Raw genomic sequence first — 13,290 nt, 5'->3', positions numbered from 1 at the left:
CAGTATGTTCTCACAGCAGCAGGCATCTCCACAGTTCACCCAGCAGAGTAACAGCAACATGTACAACGGCAACGGTTTGAACCTCAACAATGTCTCCATGTCCAACAACATGGCAACGGGCAGCATGGGCCAGATGGCCGGACAGATGAGCGTCACGTCCATGGCCTCAGGGCCCTCACCCAGTTTGCCCTCCATGGGGCAAGAACAGGTAAATACTGCCGGGCCAGCCCTGACACATAAATATTGTAAAAGCTTTAAATCTTTTGAGACCTGGAAGAAAAATGAATTAACCAAACTATAGTTTTAGAGAAAATGTTGTTTTCTGCCGTGCGCCATTATAAACAATGGCCTCACCAATTAGAGTTTTTTACACAGCAGGATAATATCCTCAGGATATCCCTTTGCTCCTCACAGTTTTACACAGTAATCAGGGGACCAAGAAAAACTAAAAGCTCCATCTTTCTGTCTGCCCACTCGCGGCTGCACACGTATGCGTTTGTCTTATCGTAAGACCCTAAGTGTTTGGGTACACTTATTGAACAACTGTGCTGGTGAATAATTTACTCTGTAGTTTACGTAACTCCTCGAGCCAGAGTTCTGGTGCTTGACTTGAACTTAGAGGACAATGATGTAATTAGCAGCAGGCACTTTAGGGCCAGACCATTTAGACGAGGTAGACGTTACCGTGCGATGTTCAAAGTCTGGACTGTGGTCTCATCAGCTGATTCGCTTCGAACAGAAAACTTGTGGTACTCCGACTTGACTCAGGCCAAATCTGTGCTCTTTCTCTTCACACACACAAAAGCTGAGCAACAGTAGATTTTGCGAGATGACTCACACTGAGAAACTCTGAACATTTAACTTTTTTGACTTGATCTGCGTTAATATTCTTGTGATTTTCACTAATTTAATGTGAACTCTCCTCCTTTGTGTCCATGGTGTTGGAAGCTCAGTATGAGGAATGCACTGCTGTTCTCCGTGATGCTTTTAAGCCCAATAAAGGGCTATGAATATTTAACCACGGTGCTGCTTTTTGATTGTCTGCACTTCAGACAGTTGTAACATACCAGTATATCTGTCACTTGATTTATCCCCCTTCCAGGATTATAGAAAATATATCGGCACTTAGATTTTTTCAATTATTTACCATTCAGCCATTAGTGCTTCTGTGATTTACTGACTTGTTTAAGACTTGATGTTCTAAGATGGTTTCTCATTGTTTATATTCCTGTTAAGAATTACGCGCGCTGTTGAGTTGGGACTCAATAATTATAACAACAATATTAAAAACAATATAATTAGAGAACTTTTCAACACAAACACAAAGTGCGAAGGAAACAAACGGTTTAAAAAAGTACAAAAATAATAATGGTTATAATAATAATAGAGATACATGAACAATAATAACCGAACACCCCAGAAATATGACTCTTGAAAAAAAGTATGATTTTTGCTGAGACTTAAAATAAGACACATCTCATACACCTTTATTTCCTCAGGCAGTTTATTCCACAGCCCCGGGGCACTGATGGCACACATTTTAGCCTAGTTACAGGAAGTGACAGCAGGACCTTGCCTGAAGATCACCAGAGGTACATGGGGAAAAGAAAAGATCAGAGATGTAACCTGGGGCCAGGCCATGAAGTCCATGAAATCAATACAATGTTTAAAACACTCCTAAAACAAACAGGGATCCCGTGTTAAAAAGAGAGAACAGGTGTGATCATATCTTCTAGTTCTAGTAAAGAGTGTAACTGCTGAGTTTTGTTCAGGCAGTATAAAAACGTAATAACCTGTCTCCTCTCTCTCTGCAGAAGTACTGTTGACCCTCATGGAGTTCTCAACCTGAACCTCAGTGATCAGCTGGTGCAAGGAGAGCGTCGGCCCCTTTTCAAAAATTGTACAAACATGTAAAACCAACCGACGGCCCCTTGAACCAGCCAGGCCCTGCCCCGACCCCGTCTCCCCCAGCCAAAATTTTTGCCGTGTGTCCCGGCTGGGCCGCCTCAGCAGCCCCACAGAGGAGCCCGGCCCCGAACAGACGCAGGAGGGTGGAGAGGGCTTGGGGTGAAGGATGGTGGATCCCTGTCCCAACACGCCTCACCCTCCTGGAGGAGCCAGTCTGTCTGCCTGTCCGGCTGCATTCACCGTAGTGTGACTTACTGTAGGCCTCCTGGTGGGGGACACTGACTTTAGGGGGCAGCAGTGGGTGAGACCCCTCGTTCTGATGAATGTATTCCTCTCAGTGGACAGCGGCCATTTACAATCTCATCTCAAAAACGACATACACTGATTTTTTTTTGTCTTTTCTTTTCTTCTCTCACACATTTGTGACATTTCCACATAGTTCCAAAATGGCAGCAAAGACTCCAAGTTATGTTCAGAATTATGGATGGAGCTCGAACACTTAGCCGGTTTTGCCTTTTTGCTGTTCTTTATTTTATTACTATGATTTTAGTTTGTTTTGTTTTTTTTCCTGTGAGAAATAAGATGTAGATTGAAGATATGGTTGAAAAAACTGATCTTGAAAAACACTGCAGAATAATGGTTTGAGTGGAATTGTGATTTGTATGATTAGACTAATTTAGTCAAGAGGTTTCTATAGTGTATTAAATTAAGTTTTATTTTTCTGTATAGATTCATTTTAATTATTGTAGATGATTCTTTATCCTAGTAGCAATGAGAAAAGATATTTCTAAAAGTGTGAACGAGGCACTTTTTTATATAATTTTAACAGTAATGGTTGTATTCTTTCTGAGCAGATTCTTCTTTTAACCTGAGTCATGGATTATGCTTTGGTCCTGTAGTTTCAGAAGAAGATGTCAAAGTCAATTATGGTTTAAAAATGAATTACAGAGATTGTACATACCAATAAGTAAGACATTTTCTTTCCTATTTATTTTATTCCTTATGGATTTGTGTTCCTCCTGTCTGGTCACAACTGCCTCTTGAAGCAGAGCAAGATTTTCTTTTATTTTTATTTCTGAATTTTTGTTTTTTGTGTCCTGTTTTTTTTGTTTATTGGAAGTGGAGTGGGAGCCTTCAGGTTCTGAAGTGCTGGTACGATGCAGACAGGGGAGAGGGTGGGAAGTAGGGACGGGTTGTACGGGGGTGTGCTGTGTATACAGTGTACAGATTATCGCTTGCTTCTCTGCCTTTAGCATAGAACACAAAAAGGAAGTTAAAAAAAAATACAGGACAAATTCAACACAGCCATACGATAACTAAAAAAAATTAAATAACAGAAGTGTGCTTTCTATGTTGTCTGGAGTGAAACTGCTTCATACAAGCTGCTAGGTGCAACTGTTCTGGTGTGATGTAAACAAGCAATAACGATTACTTGAGAATCTCTTGGTTATTTTTTTTTTTTTGTGTTTTTGTTTTTGTAATTTTTGTACAGTTTCCTGAAGAAGAAGAAGAAGAAAAAACGGACACACTTTTGCTCCATGTTTGGATGCAGTATTAAACAACGTTTTTTTTATTGCAGTTTGTACCAAGAAAGTCTACATCCACACACAGCGTTCCTATTAGATTATGCAGCACTGGCTCGGGGGCCCAGAGAGAGAGAGGCATGTCTGTGATCCACCGCCCCCATGATGACACATGCTCTCTCTGCCTCCGGCCATTCGTCTAAAGCAGAGGTCAGAGTTAAGACTGCACGGTTCACGAGACCTGCTCTGACAGACACTTAGCCATATTTTATGACCTCAGGCAGTTAGTCTAACTGTAAAGTGTTCAGTAATGACATGCTATTTTTGTGGCCCCAGTAGGGGTTTGGTTTGACCTTCACTAGATCTGAAGCGAGTCATCTTCTCTAACCTCAAAACGTACATTTTTCCTCAAAGAGACAAACCTTTTTTATATCGACTATATTAAACCCAGGACAGACATGGAGCAAAGCCAAAAAATCCTCAGCCACCTCTAAATCGGATTTTCAGAATTCTACCAGCTTTTATTTCCACAGCGAGAGACAACCTGTCGGCTCGCGCTCTGACAGAGGCCCAAACGAGAAACACACACGATGATGTCACTTAACAGGGTCTAATGTAAATGTTATTGCCGCAAAAAACACGACGAAGAATCATTCTGAATGTATTGTCATTAACGGCCTATGGATGTGACTGACGGTGTTCCTTGTCAACATGTTGACAACGCAGGTGTTGAACAGTCACACCATGAATCTCTCAGCATTTACACAGGTAGTCGCCCATCGTTGCTTATTCATTCTGAAAACGTTCTTTATGAAATTTGAAGCTGTAGCAAGTCAACTTTGGGACGGAGGACGTCTGCTTTCGTGTCCTGTTCGTCATCGCCGCTGATGTCACGCAGGTGTTTTTTCGCCGCAGGCCCACAGGAGATCACGCTTCTTTGACAAAAGCTGTTTTGATTGTAAAATACAGTCGCGCAGAACAAGCCTTTTTGAGCCATTTTAAAAGAATGATTCAGAGCCCTTTGCAAATTTCCAAAGATTGTCGAGATTTTGAAAAACTTAAAGCCATGTGGTAGCAATGCATTTTTTAGCATTTATAATGAGGACGGGTGCAAAGAAATGATTTTTTGCCCCTTTACAAATATCCAGGCTTTGGACCCACTAAACGAAATACTTTGTTTCTCTCTTTTAACTTATGGTTTTGAAGAACTTTAAATGCCCTTTTGTATTGTCTGCAAATTTCTTAGAGCTAAGATGCAACCTTGAAATGCTAAGAACCCTAGCATAATGCCTTAGATTTCGTCCGTTTTTGTTCTTGTACATTACACCGCTGTCTGTATAAATTTGTATAATGACTTGTGTACAATATTGAATGGGTGCATCATTCTCTAGGTTGAAATGTCCCTCATCATCGCTCTCTGTTCGGCTTTGGGTTGAAGACTCTGTTGATTTCATTTCCGCCCCCTCCTCCCTCGCTCCTTCCCTCCCTCCGCACTGTTTGTATGGAGAAGATAATACATAGGGATATTGAAGCAATATGTAATATACTATATGGACTTTACTGAAGAAAGCTTACTGTTGTGTTTCCCCCCGGGATATTTTTCTTTTTCTGCATCGTTCACAGGAATCACACTGTACACCCGCATCCACCTTCGTACCCCTAGTGTGTGAGCGTTTTATGCAAAATTAGATATACAAGAGAAGTTAAAACCACAGTTATGCAAGTTGTGAACTAATATGGCTTCGCTGATGCTATTTGCCTTGTAAATAAAGAATTCTGTTATTGCAATATTTAATCAAGTGACTCTTATTTCACAGAGAGGAAAGTGAAGGGAAACACCATTGAAGGCCTCCATCCACACGCCCTCAGTGTTTTCCAACATATTTAACAATATAATTAGCCATACTTTTAACTTTATATTGACTAAAATGGTTAGAAACTACTAGAAAATGCATTTGTTTCACGGTCAGCTTTTTGATTAGATGAGCTATTAAATAATAACCAAATATTAAAGTCAAATGTTGTAGATTACAAATGAGAAACTGAACAAAATGACTATCAGTGGAAAATCACAAAAAAATTGCTAGAGGTTTTTACAAATTTCTTCAGGAATTGTTTTTATCAAGCTTTAATTTTGGATGCATTCTACAATACATAAAGTAGTTGAAATACCAAATACATTTTTAAAGAAATGAATAACTGAAGGCCTGAAGCTTATTTTTCAGTGTTGAGCAGCATTTAGTTTTAAGCTTTATATCCTGTCTTATGCAGGAGCTATTAAATAAATATGCATTCAAACTACAGCCAATACATTTAAACATAACACCTTTCAAAACAGCTAATAATGTAATGTGATTAAGTTAGAAAGCCCCTATAATGTGTTTTCTGACAGTCTAATTTGAACTCATGAATTCACCACATCCAACTCATAACAACTTGCACTGAGGGGGGGGGGGGGGTCATCTATAGATAAAATCTCATCAAGTGGTTTTTAATGGGGGTGGGGAGGGTCTTCATATGGAAATGCAGGGAATGGGTTGTCCCTGAGAAGACGGGGAGGGGGGGTCATTGAGATACATGAGGTCGGGCTGACCAATAGGAAGGAGGAGGTGCCTCTCGTGCAGGAGCTGACTGTATACAGTACAGATGCCCTCAGATGACCACAGACACACACACACACAGCTAGAGAGAGAGAGAGAGGGTCCTGCAGCAGCTCTCACACTCTGAAGTTTGCAGAAGTGGAAGATTTGTTTATCTGGAGGTTTTTCTGAAAGTGAAGCCTGAGGACATGACAGAGGAGAGGACTTCACTGTGAACTGATTTATTTATCTTAATAAAGGTAAGAGGACTTTCCTGATTTTTAAATCCCTGCACACCCGTCTGTTGTATTTTTACATAGGAAATTACAGTGTGTGTTACTGGGGCTCATTCTTCAATGTATAGGCTTAGTTATATATAAATCATTTGTGCATTTCTAAGATTATTTTTACTTCTTTTATTGATATAATAATAATAATAATGCTATATTTCTCTGCCCTGCCGGTGTCTTCTGTGTAATGACTGTAGTGTAATTGTAAGGTCCATTAACTGCTTCATTAATGTTGACCTCTGCTCGAGCTGGCTGCTCCTGTAATTGGTGTCATGACCCTGGTTTGTACCTCTATTTACTGGCTGATTGGTAAATGGTTCCTTAAAAAACATGCACACACACACACTGCATGTTCATTTGGTGTGTGTGTGTGTATATGTCTGCTGTTGTGGGTCCTCTCAGCTGGAAATATTGCAAAATCGGCCGTTCAATTTCAGTGCAGGGTGCTTTTCCTTGTCTGGCAATTAATCTGTGTTAGTCAATGTATCCTCATGTGAAGCTGTGCTTTTGTTTTGAAGGGTTGGTTATTCACCCTTTATCTGGATTAATTGTAGATAAATTAAACAATTGTTTTTGTCATAACCGTATTAAAAATCTCCTTTGTCAGTTCATAGCCTGTTAATCTATTACTGGTACTTTTTTATCCCGGTTTCCTTTTGGGATTTGTAGTTTTCTAATTCTAATTCTAATTCTAATTAGCTAATGAAAGGGTTTTATTCTCTTACCTCTGTTGATAAGAGAGGTGGGTTGTTGACGTGCTGAAATAAGAGCTCGCCAGAATTAAAATAATCAATCCAGGTGTGGTCGACCTCTTCTGGTGATGTCAAGTTTCCTTTTTTAGTTTTCTTCCATTAAACATTTATAACTCACCCTCTCTCCCTTCCCTCCCCCTGTGCTCTCCTCCATCTCTCCCCTCGTCCACTGAAGGACCAGCCGCCCTCTCCCCGGCACCTCGGTGCTCCCATGTCGGTGTCCCTCGCCGCCGTCCCCGTCGTGCTGAAGGAGAAGCGGTTCCACGCCGGCATGCTGAAGGGTCCCCCGGCCCGGGGCTTCTACCACGCTCCGCTGCCCGGACCCCCGCCTCCCTACATGGACTTCTTCCCGCACGGCCTCCTGCATCACCCGCTCAAGTCGCTCGGCCGCCTGGTGTCGGACACCCAGGCCTCCCTGCCGCTCGGCCTGCAAGCCGGGGTGCCGGCCTTCCTGGGCGGCCAGGGAGGCCACCACGTCTCGCTGCTGCACGAACACATGCTGAGCTCCTCCGGGATCCCCTACCTGAGCCAGATGCTGCCCTCCGGACACCCCCTGTGCGCCAAGCCCGAGGAGATGGCAGCCGTGGTGACGGAGCACGCCGCCGGCCCGCTGTCCTCGGACTTCAGCAGCCCGTCCAGTGACAGGTCTTCCTCGGCCTCCTCTTCCTCCCTGAACACATCACACCCCAAAGAGGCTTTGCTCCGGTACCGGGGCGCGGACTTGACGCCTCCAAAGATGCGCACATCTTATAACTTCAGCCAGGATGACTTGTTTATGGTGCTTTACGGTTATTCTGGCAGCCAGGAGCGCATGGGTCACGCTCTATCTGGAGTGGCCCTGCTGGAAAACTCAGGTGAGACTAAGAAGCTCGTATAGAAATAACACGATTGGGGGTTCATTTAGTTTATAATAAAAATATATTGAAGTGCACAGTGTGGCCTGTTTGAGGTAGAAGTAGTAGAAAGTTGCATTCGTTGTAGGAGAAATGTCAAAAGTAAAACATGTACACATTTTGGTTAATCAGAATCATCTTTTTAATTCCAATAATAATCTAATTCCCTCATTTCTCCATCTTTAGTTTCTGAGTCTCACATCCTCCCACTGGACAAACAGACACTTGAACTTCCAGAAGGTACGAGCACGTCTCCTTTCTCTCTTGGTTGCATGTCGTCCTGTATGAAGATGTCTGTCTCACGCTGTCCTGTCTCATGTCCTGCAGGGTTAACCGTCCTCCAGGCTGCGTGGGAGAACGTGTCCCACTGTGGGGTCTTCACGGACAAGAGCAGCATCGCCAAGGGGACCCGCTTCGGACCTTTCCAGGGAAAACTCGTCAACACCAGCGAGATTAAGACGTACGACGACAACACTCTGATGTGGGAGGTGTGTGTTGACTTCATCGCTCCACGAAGAACCTGCTCCTGTGATTATTATTCCCATTTCCAGTCTGATCTCATGGTTCGACTGTGTCCAGGTGTTCGAGAACGGCAGGTTGAGTCATTTCGTGGACGGCCGAGCAGGCTCCGGGAACTGGATGTCCCTGGTGAAGTGCGCTCGGTTCCCGGAGGAGCAGAACCTGATCGCGGTGCAGGTGCAGGGTCAGATCTTCTACGAGGCCTGCAAGGAGGTGAGGCCGGGCCAGGAGCTGCTGGTGTGGTACGGAGACTGCTACATGCAGTTCCTGGGCATCCCTCTCACCCTGAAGGGTTCCATGGAGGGACCCCCCGCCGAAGGTAAGACCCGAACCCGGCATGTGCTGCTTGTGTCTCCCTTTCATAACGTGGTGGATGTTAAACATGCTGTGTGTCCTCTTCTCCAGATAACGGAGAGGGCTTCAAGTGCGACAGGTGCGGGAAAGTGTTCGCCTACAGGTACTACAGAGACAAGCACCTGAAGTACACACGCTGCGTGGACCAGGGCGACCGGAAGTTCCCCTGTCACCTGTGCACCAGATCCTTCGAGAAGAGGGACCGACTGAGGATCCACATCTTACACGTGCACGAGAAACACAGGCCCCACAAGGTACGCAGGACATACACGCGTGTGTTCAGTGTGCGTGGTGCTGAAAGGACAGCTCCCCGCAGGATACTCTTTATTATAAGTCTTATTCTGAAGGGGAAACACAGGTGTTTAACATGCAGCCTTAGGAAACACGACTAAACCATGTGGACAAAACGATTTATAAAACAAATAAAATACTAATAATTAAACTAATTTGTATCTTTCCAAAGAAAGACCAACATGGACTGAGACGTTGTGCTTTGCAGTTTATTACAATGTCTATACAGCCCTGTAATATGTGATATTTGAAATCCAGAATCTTTTATTTTCTCTGCGTGAGCTTTCCAAAGAACAAGTTCAATTTGGTTTTGAATGAGTTTGACGTACTGCACTAAAATGTGAATGATTTTTGGTCAGTATATATGAATGTGAATAGATGGGAAAATATTGATAACTACTGTAATGATTTTTAAATGAATAATTATCACTTTCTCGTCTGACCCACAGTGTTCAGTGTGTGGAAAGAGTTTCTCCCAGTCGTCCAGCCTCAACAAACACATGCGGGTGCACTCGGGAGAAAGGCCGTATAAGTGTGTCTATTGTAATAAGGTAAGAAGACATTTCCTTATTTTATTGAATCTATTAAAAGCAAATGTATTTTTTATATAAGTTAATTAATTTAATTTTGTAGGTATTTATACTACAATTATCAGGAACTGGTGACTGAGTTTACACCATTTATATTCAGATATTAGGCCTACAATTTTAATTCTAGATTGTTGTTTTGCTTTAATTATCATATCTTAAATAAACTTAAATAATAACAGATAAAAACACATAAAATGAGGAGAAACCTTCAGCATTATTCTCATTGACTTTCTGATGAAAGTCTTAGATTTTATTTCAGTCCTCAGTTTCTGTAAGTGTCTCCAGTCACTTCCGCTGCCGCCCCCCCTCAAGTCTCCTCGTCCACGCACCTTTTCTGTGTTTTAAAAGCCGCAGTGTCTCGACTCCATTTAGCGCTCCACCTCGTTTCATGGCGCATTTGACGCGCGCCCCTCGTCATTGTTGTCTCTCCACGGGCACGCTCCGCGGACACACTTACATGCTAATTATGGCCAGATGTACACCCACGCTTTTGTCTGCGCACATAACACTTTTTATTTACGGCCCCTGCGATGAGCACCGAGTTCCCAGGTCTTTGTCCTGGGTGTCCTGCCTCTGTTTTACGCACAGGAGAAACCTTTTGTTTCACTTAATCCTCTTTCTCCTTTACACACTGCGCCGCGAGACCCGAGGCCGCACGATGCCTGACCAGGAGGCTTAAAAAACAATACAGAATCTAATGTTTGAATAAAAAAATCTTAACATGATGTCGTTGATAAAGTGACGTTTGTTGTTAAGCAGCTTTAATCACAAATATTAGAAATACAGATGTGCTTTGGATTAACCTCAGAATCAAATCCTGTGTCCTGCCTAATTATCCAAACTAAACTTTTGATTACAAAAAATATAAACACGCTAAATCGATGTCTATATTTATATTTATTTGTATTCCCTGTGTTCCAGGCCTTCACTGCCTCCAGTATTCTGCGCACTCACATCCGCCAGCACTCCGGAGAGCGGCCCTTCAAGTGCAAGCACTGCGGGAAGGCCTTCGCCTCGCACGCCGCCCACGACAGCCACGTCCGGCGGACCCACGCCCGGGACAAGCCGTTCCCCTGCGACCTGTGCGGGGCCTCGTTCCAGGAGGACCTGGAGCTCAAAAACCACATCAAGAATCACAAGAGTAAGACATTCTTTTTTTATTATTCTACACTGATTTACCTCAAGTGTTCATTCATTCATTTTTATTTTCCCCTTTCTGTCTCTTTCATTTTGTTTATTGAAATCGAAATTATTTATCTAAAAAATGTGGTCAAAATAAAATCGTTCTTTACTATCCCATAATTAGATAATAAATGTGTTACCCTAAATGTGGGAATTTCGTTTTTTAAAATTGTAATACCTGAAACAAATATTGTTTTAAAGCACTGGTTCTAGGATCTTGTGTTTATTTCTTTGTAAAAGTCGTTTTTGATTACAAAATAAATATTGTAGGCCGTAATATGCCATCTTTGAATTTATTGTTTATTGATGTGTTGTTTCTCCGCAGACAGACAGATGTTGGACACCACAGTCCTTCCGTCCACTCCGGGCAGTGGAGTCCAGGAGGACACCGCCATCCCGGGGAAGGACACCCCAGCAGCTCACACCAAAGCCGGACAAAACTTCCCTTACACCGGCTTAACCGTTTTAAATCAGGAATACCGGCCCTGGAACTAGTCTGTTCTCATTTTAACTATATACCCACAACGACCACCTCTCTAATCCAGTGTGATATATGAATATTACAACATCTATACAGGAGCATGGTTGGGAATAAATGCATAAGTCCTACAATAAGGTAGGAGCTCACAGCGTCTTCTTTAAATGCTGCTGAAGACAAAATAAAATGTTCTATTTAAATAGATCATAATTTAAAATATATTTATATGTTAAAATATGTTGTGTTGTTTGTGGCTTAAAGCTTTCACTCTGCGATGCTTTTGTGAACTCAGTGTGATTTCTGCAAAATAATAACAACGTTAATTATTATTGTTATCATTATTATTATTATTATTTGCTAGCAAAGCTATTTTGTATGACTGTGGGTTTAAGCCCATTTGTGTATAGAAATAAATGTTATATCCTGTCTTAATTTATAAAAAAAACCATATTTTTTACTGTAATGAAAGGCTTCAAAAAGCAAAATGTCTTTGTTATTTTTCAGCGTTCGCTTTTTCATGAATGAATGAAATAAAATCTGAGCATGGAAATGAGATAGTTGTTTCTGGTTTATTTCTAAATTTCTTTTAAAATCACAGAGAACGAATAAATACAAAAAAAACTAAAAAAAACTGTATATATAAAACAATGATTTTTATTTTAGAAGTAACAAGAAAATGGGTCTTAATTTTGCAGACGATTTAAATAAATCATATAAACTACTTTACATCATATACATATTGATTTAGTTGTGGGTGCACCAGCTACCTAAATAAAGACAATTTAAGTTGTTAAATTACTTAAATCATGCACCTGTGTTCGCACACTGGGAACATTTGCCCAGTTGCATTGTGTTGCATTTGTGCATCTTGTTGTCCGCTTTTCACTTGTGCACCATATAGTCCCATCAGTGCAGCAGTCTGTGCACATGTCCCCTCTGTGTGTCGGCTGTGTTTTAACCATGTGATGGATCACAGGCTGCATGCTCACAGTAAAAAAAATTAACAAACCCCAGTGGAGCCAATGAATGACAATGGAGTGCAGCAGTGAGGTGGTCTATTGCTCCAGTGACAAAGAAGCTCCCCATGACTGACATCTGCCCTCACACTGTCACCAACTGGACCACATGTTCTTCTCCAGATAGATAGATAGATAGATAGATCCATAGATCCATTGATACATAGATAGAATAGATAGATAGATAGATCCTTAGATGAATAGTTAGATTCATGGATAGATCAATTGATATATGATAAACATAGAAACATGGATACATATACTTGTGTGTGTGTCAGTGTCTCAGTTGTTAATTTGAGGAAAGCACCAATTGGCTGTCCGGTGGTGGCGGCAGCATGGGGTCTGACAGACGACACAGTGTCCAGCCTTTGTGTTCGATGCTCTGTTATGTCACCTTTAACCCTTGGGTCCCCATACGTCACGATGAGGACACGGAGTCGCACATTACAGCACAGCGACCGAGCTCAGGCGCTTAAACACACATTCAAGCAGCGGGAGCAGAGAAATACAGCGACCATAACTAGAAAAATCAAAATCAGAGTAATCTCAGTAGGTTCTTTTTTGGGGGCCTGAGTGATTTCTGTACTGAAGCTCAGACTTGATGTTTTCTGTCTGCATGGAGAGGAGCAGTAAAGTCAGCACACGCCGCCTCCCCTGTTTGTTTTCTGTAACGGATGGACGACAGTCTTCGGGGTCAGGGGTCACCTCCTTAGTGAATGTCTAACAGCCTCCCTCTCCCCTCAAATAGCCTAAATATGGAGGCTTGAACAAGTGTAGATCAACCTCCATTGGGCCTGCCCCTCCCTCGTAAACAGCCCCTCAGCCTCCATGATGGGGCCTGCGGTGAATGGCGAGGAGACGCCCCTTTGTGCCCCTGCAGGAGCGGAGGGGTGGAGAGGGATGGCACCGGGGACA

At 42.5% G+C, this 13,290-nt stretch overlaps 2 protein-coding genes across 6 annotated transcripts in view; both read left to right on the top strand.

The window, feature by feature from the left end:
• The window catches only part of ncoa2 (nuclear receptor coactivator 2), a 54,466-nt gene extending 49,247 nt beyond the window's left edge, over positions 1 to 5,219 (top strand). For all 5 annotated transcript variants that reach the window (XM_061093437.1, XM_061093438.1, XM_061093434.1 and 2 more), the window contains exons 21-22: positions 4 to 208; positions 1,815 to 5,219. In XM_061093437.1, the coding sequence (XP_060949420.1) occupies positions 4 to 208; positions 1,815 to 1,826 (217 nt within the window). In that variant the 3' untranslated portion in view covers positions 1,827 to 5,219. The remainder of the gene's footprint in view (positions 1 to 3; positions 209 to 1,814) is intronic.
• Positions 5,220 to 7,263: 2,044 nt separating this feature from the next.
• Positions 7,264 to 11,376, top strand: prdm14 (PR domain containing 14). The gene is made up of 8 exons (XM_061094241.1): positions 7,264 to 7,906; positions 8,132 to 8,185; positions 8,273 to 8,433; positions 8,525 to 8,783; positions 8,870 to 9,072; positions 9,559 to 9,660; positions 10,621 to 10,840; positions 11,207 to 11,376. Exons 1-8 carry the CDS (start codon positions 7,264 to 7,266, stop codon positions 11,374 to 11,376), a joined length of 1,812 nt encoding a protein of 603 aa, XP_060950224.1.
• Positions 11,377 to 13,290: the final 1,914 nt, after the last annotated feature.

Source organism: Limanda limanda, chromosome 20 (genome assembly GCF_963576545.1).
Source record: "Limanda limanda chromosome 20, fLimLim1.1, whole genome shotgun sequence".
NCBI classification, from domain to species: domain Eukaryota; kingdom Metazoa; phylum Chordata; class Actinopteri; order Pleuronectiformes; family Pleuronectidae; genus Limanda; species Limanda limanda.
The sequence above is the reverse complement of the archived record's forward strand: the minus strand, read 5'-3'. Positions and strand labels throughout refer to the sequence as shown.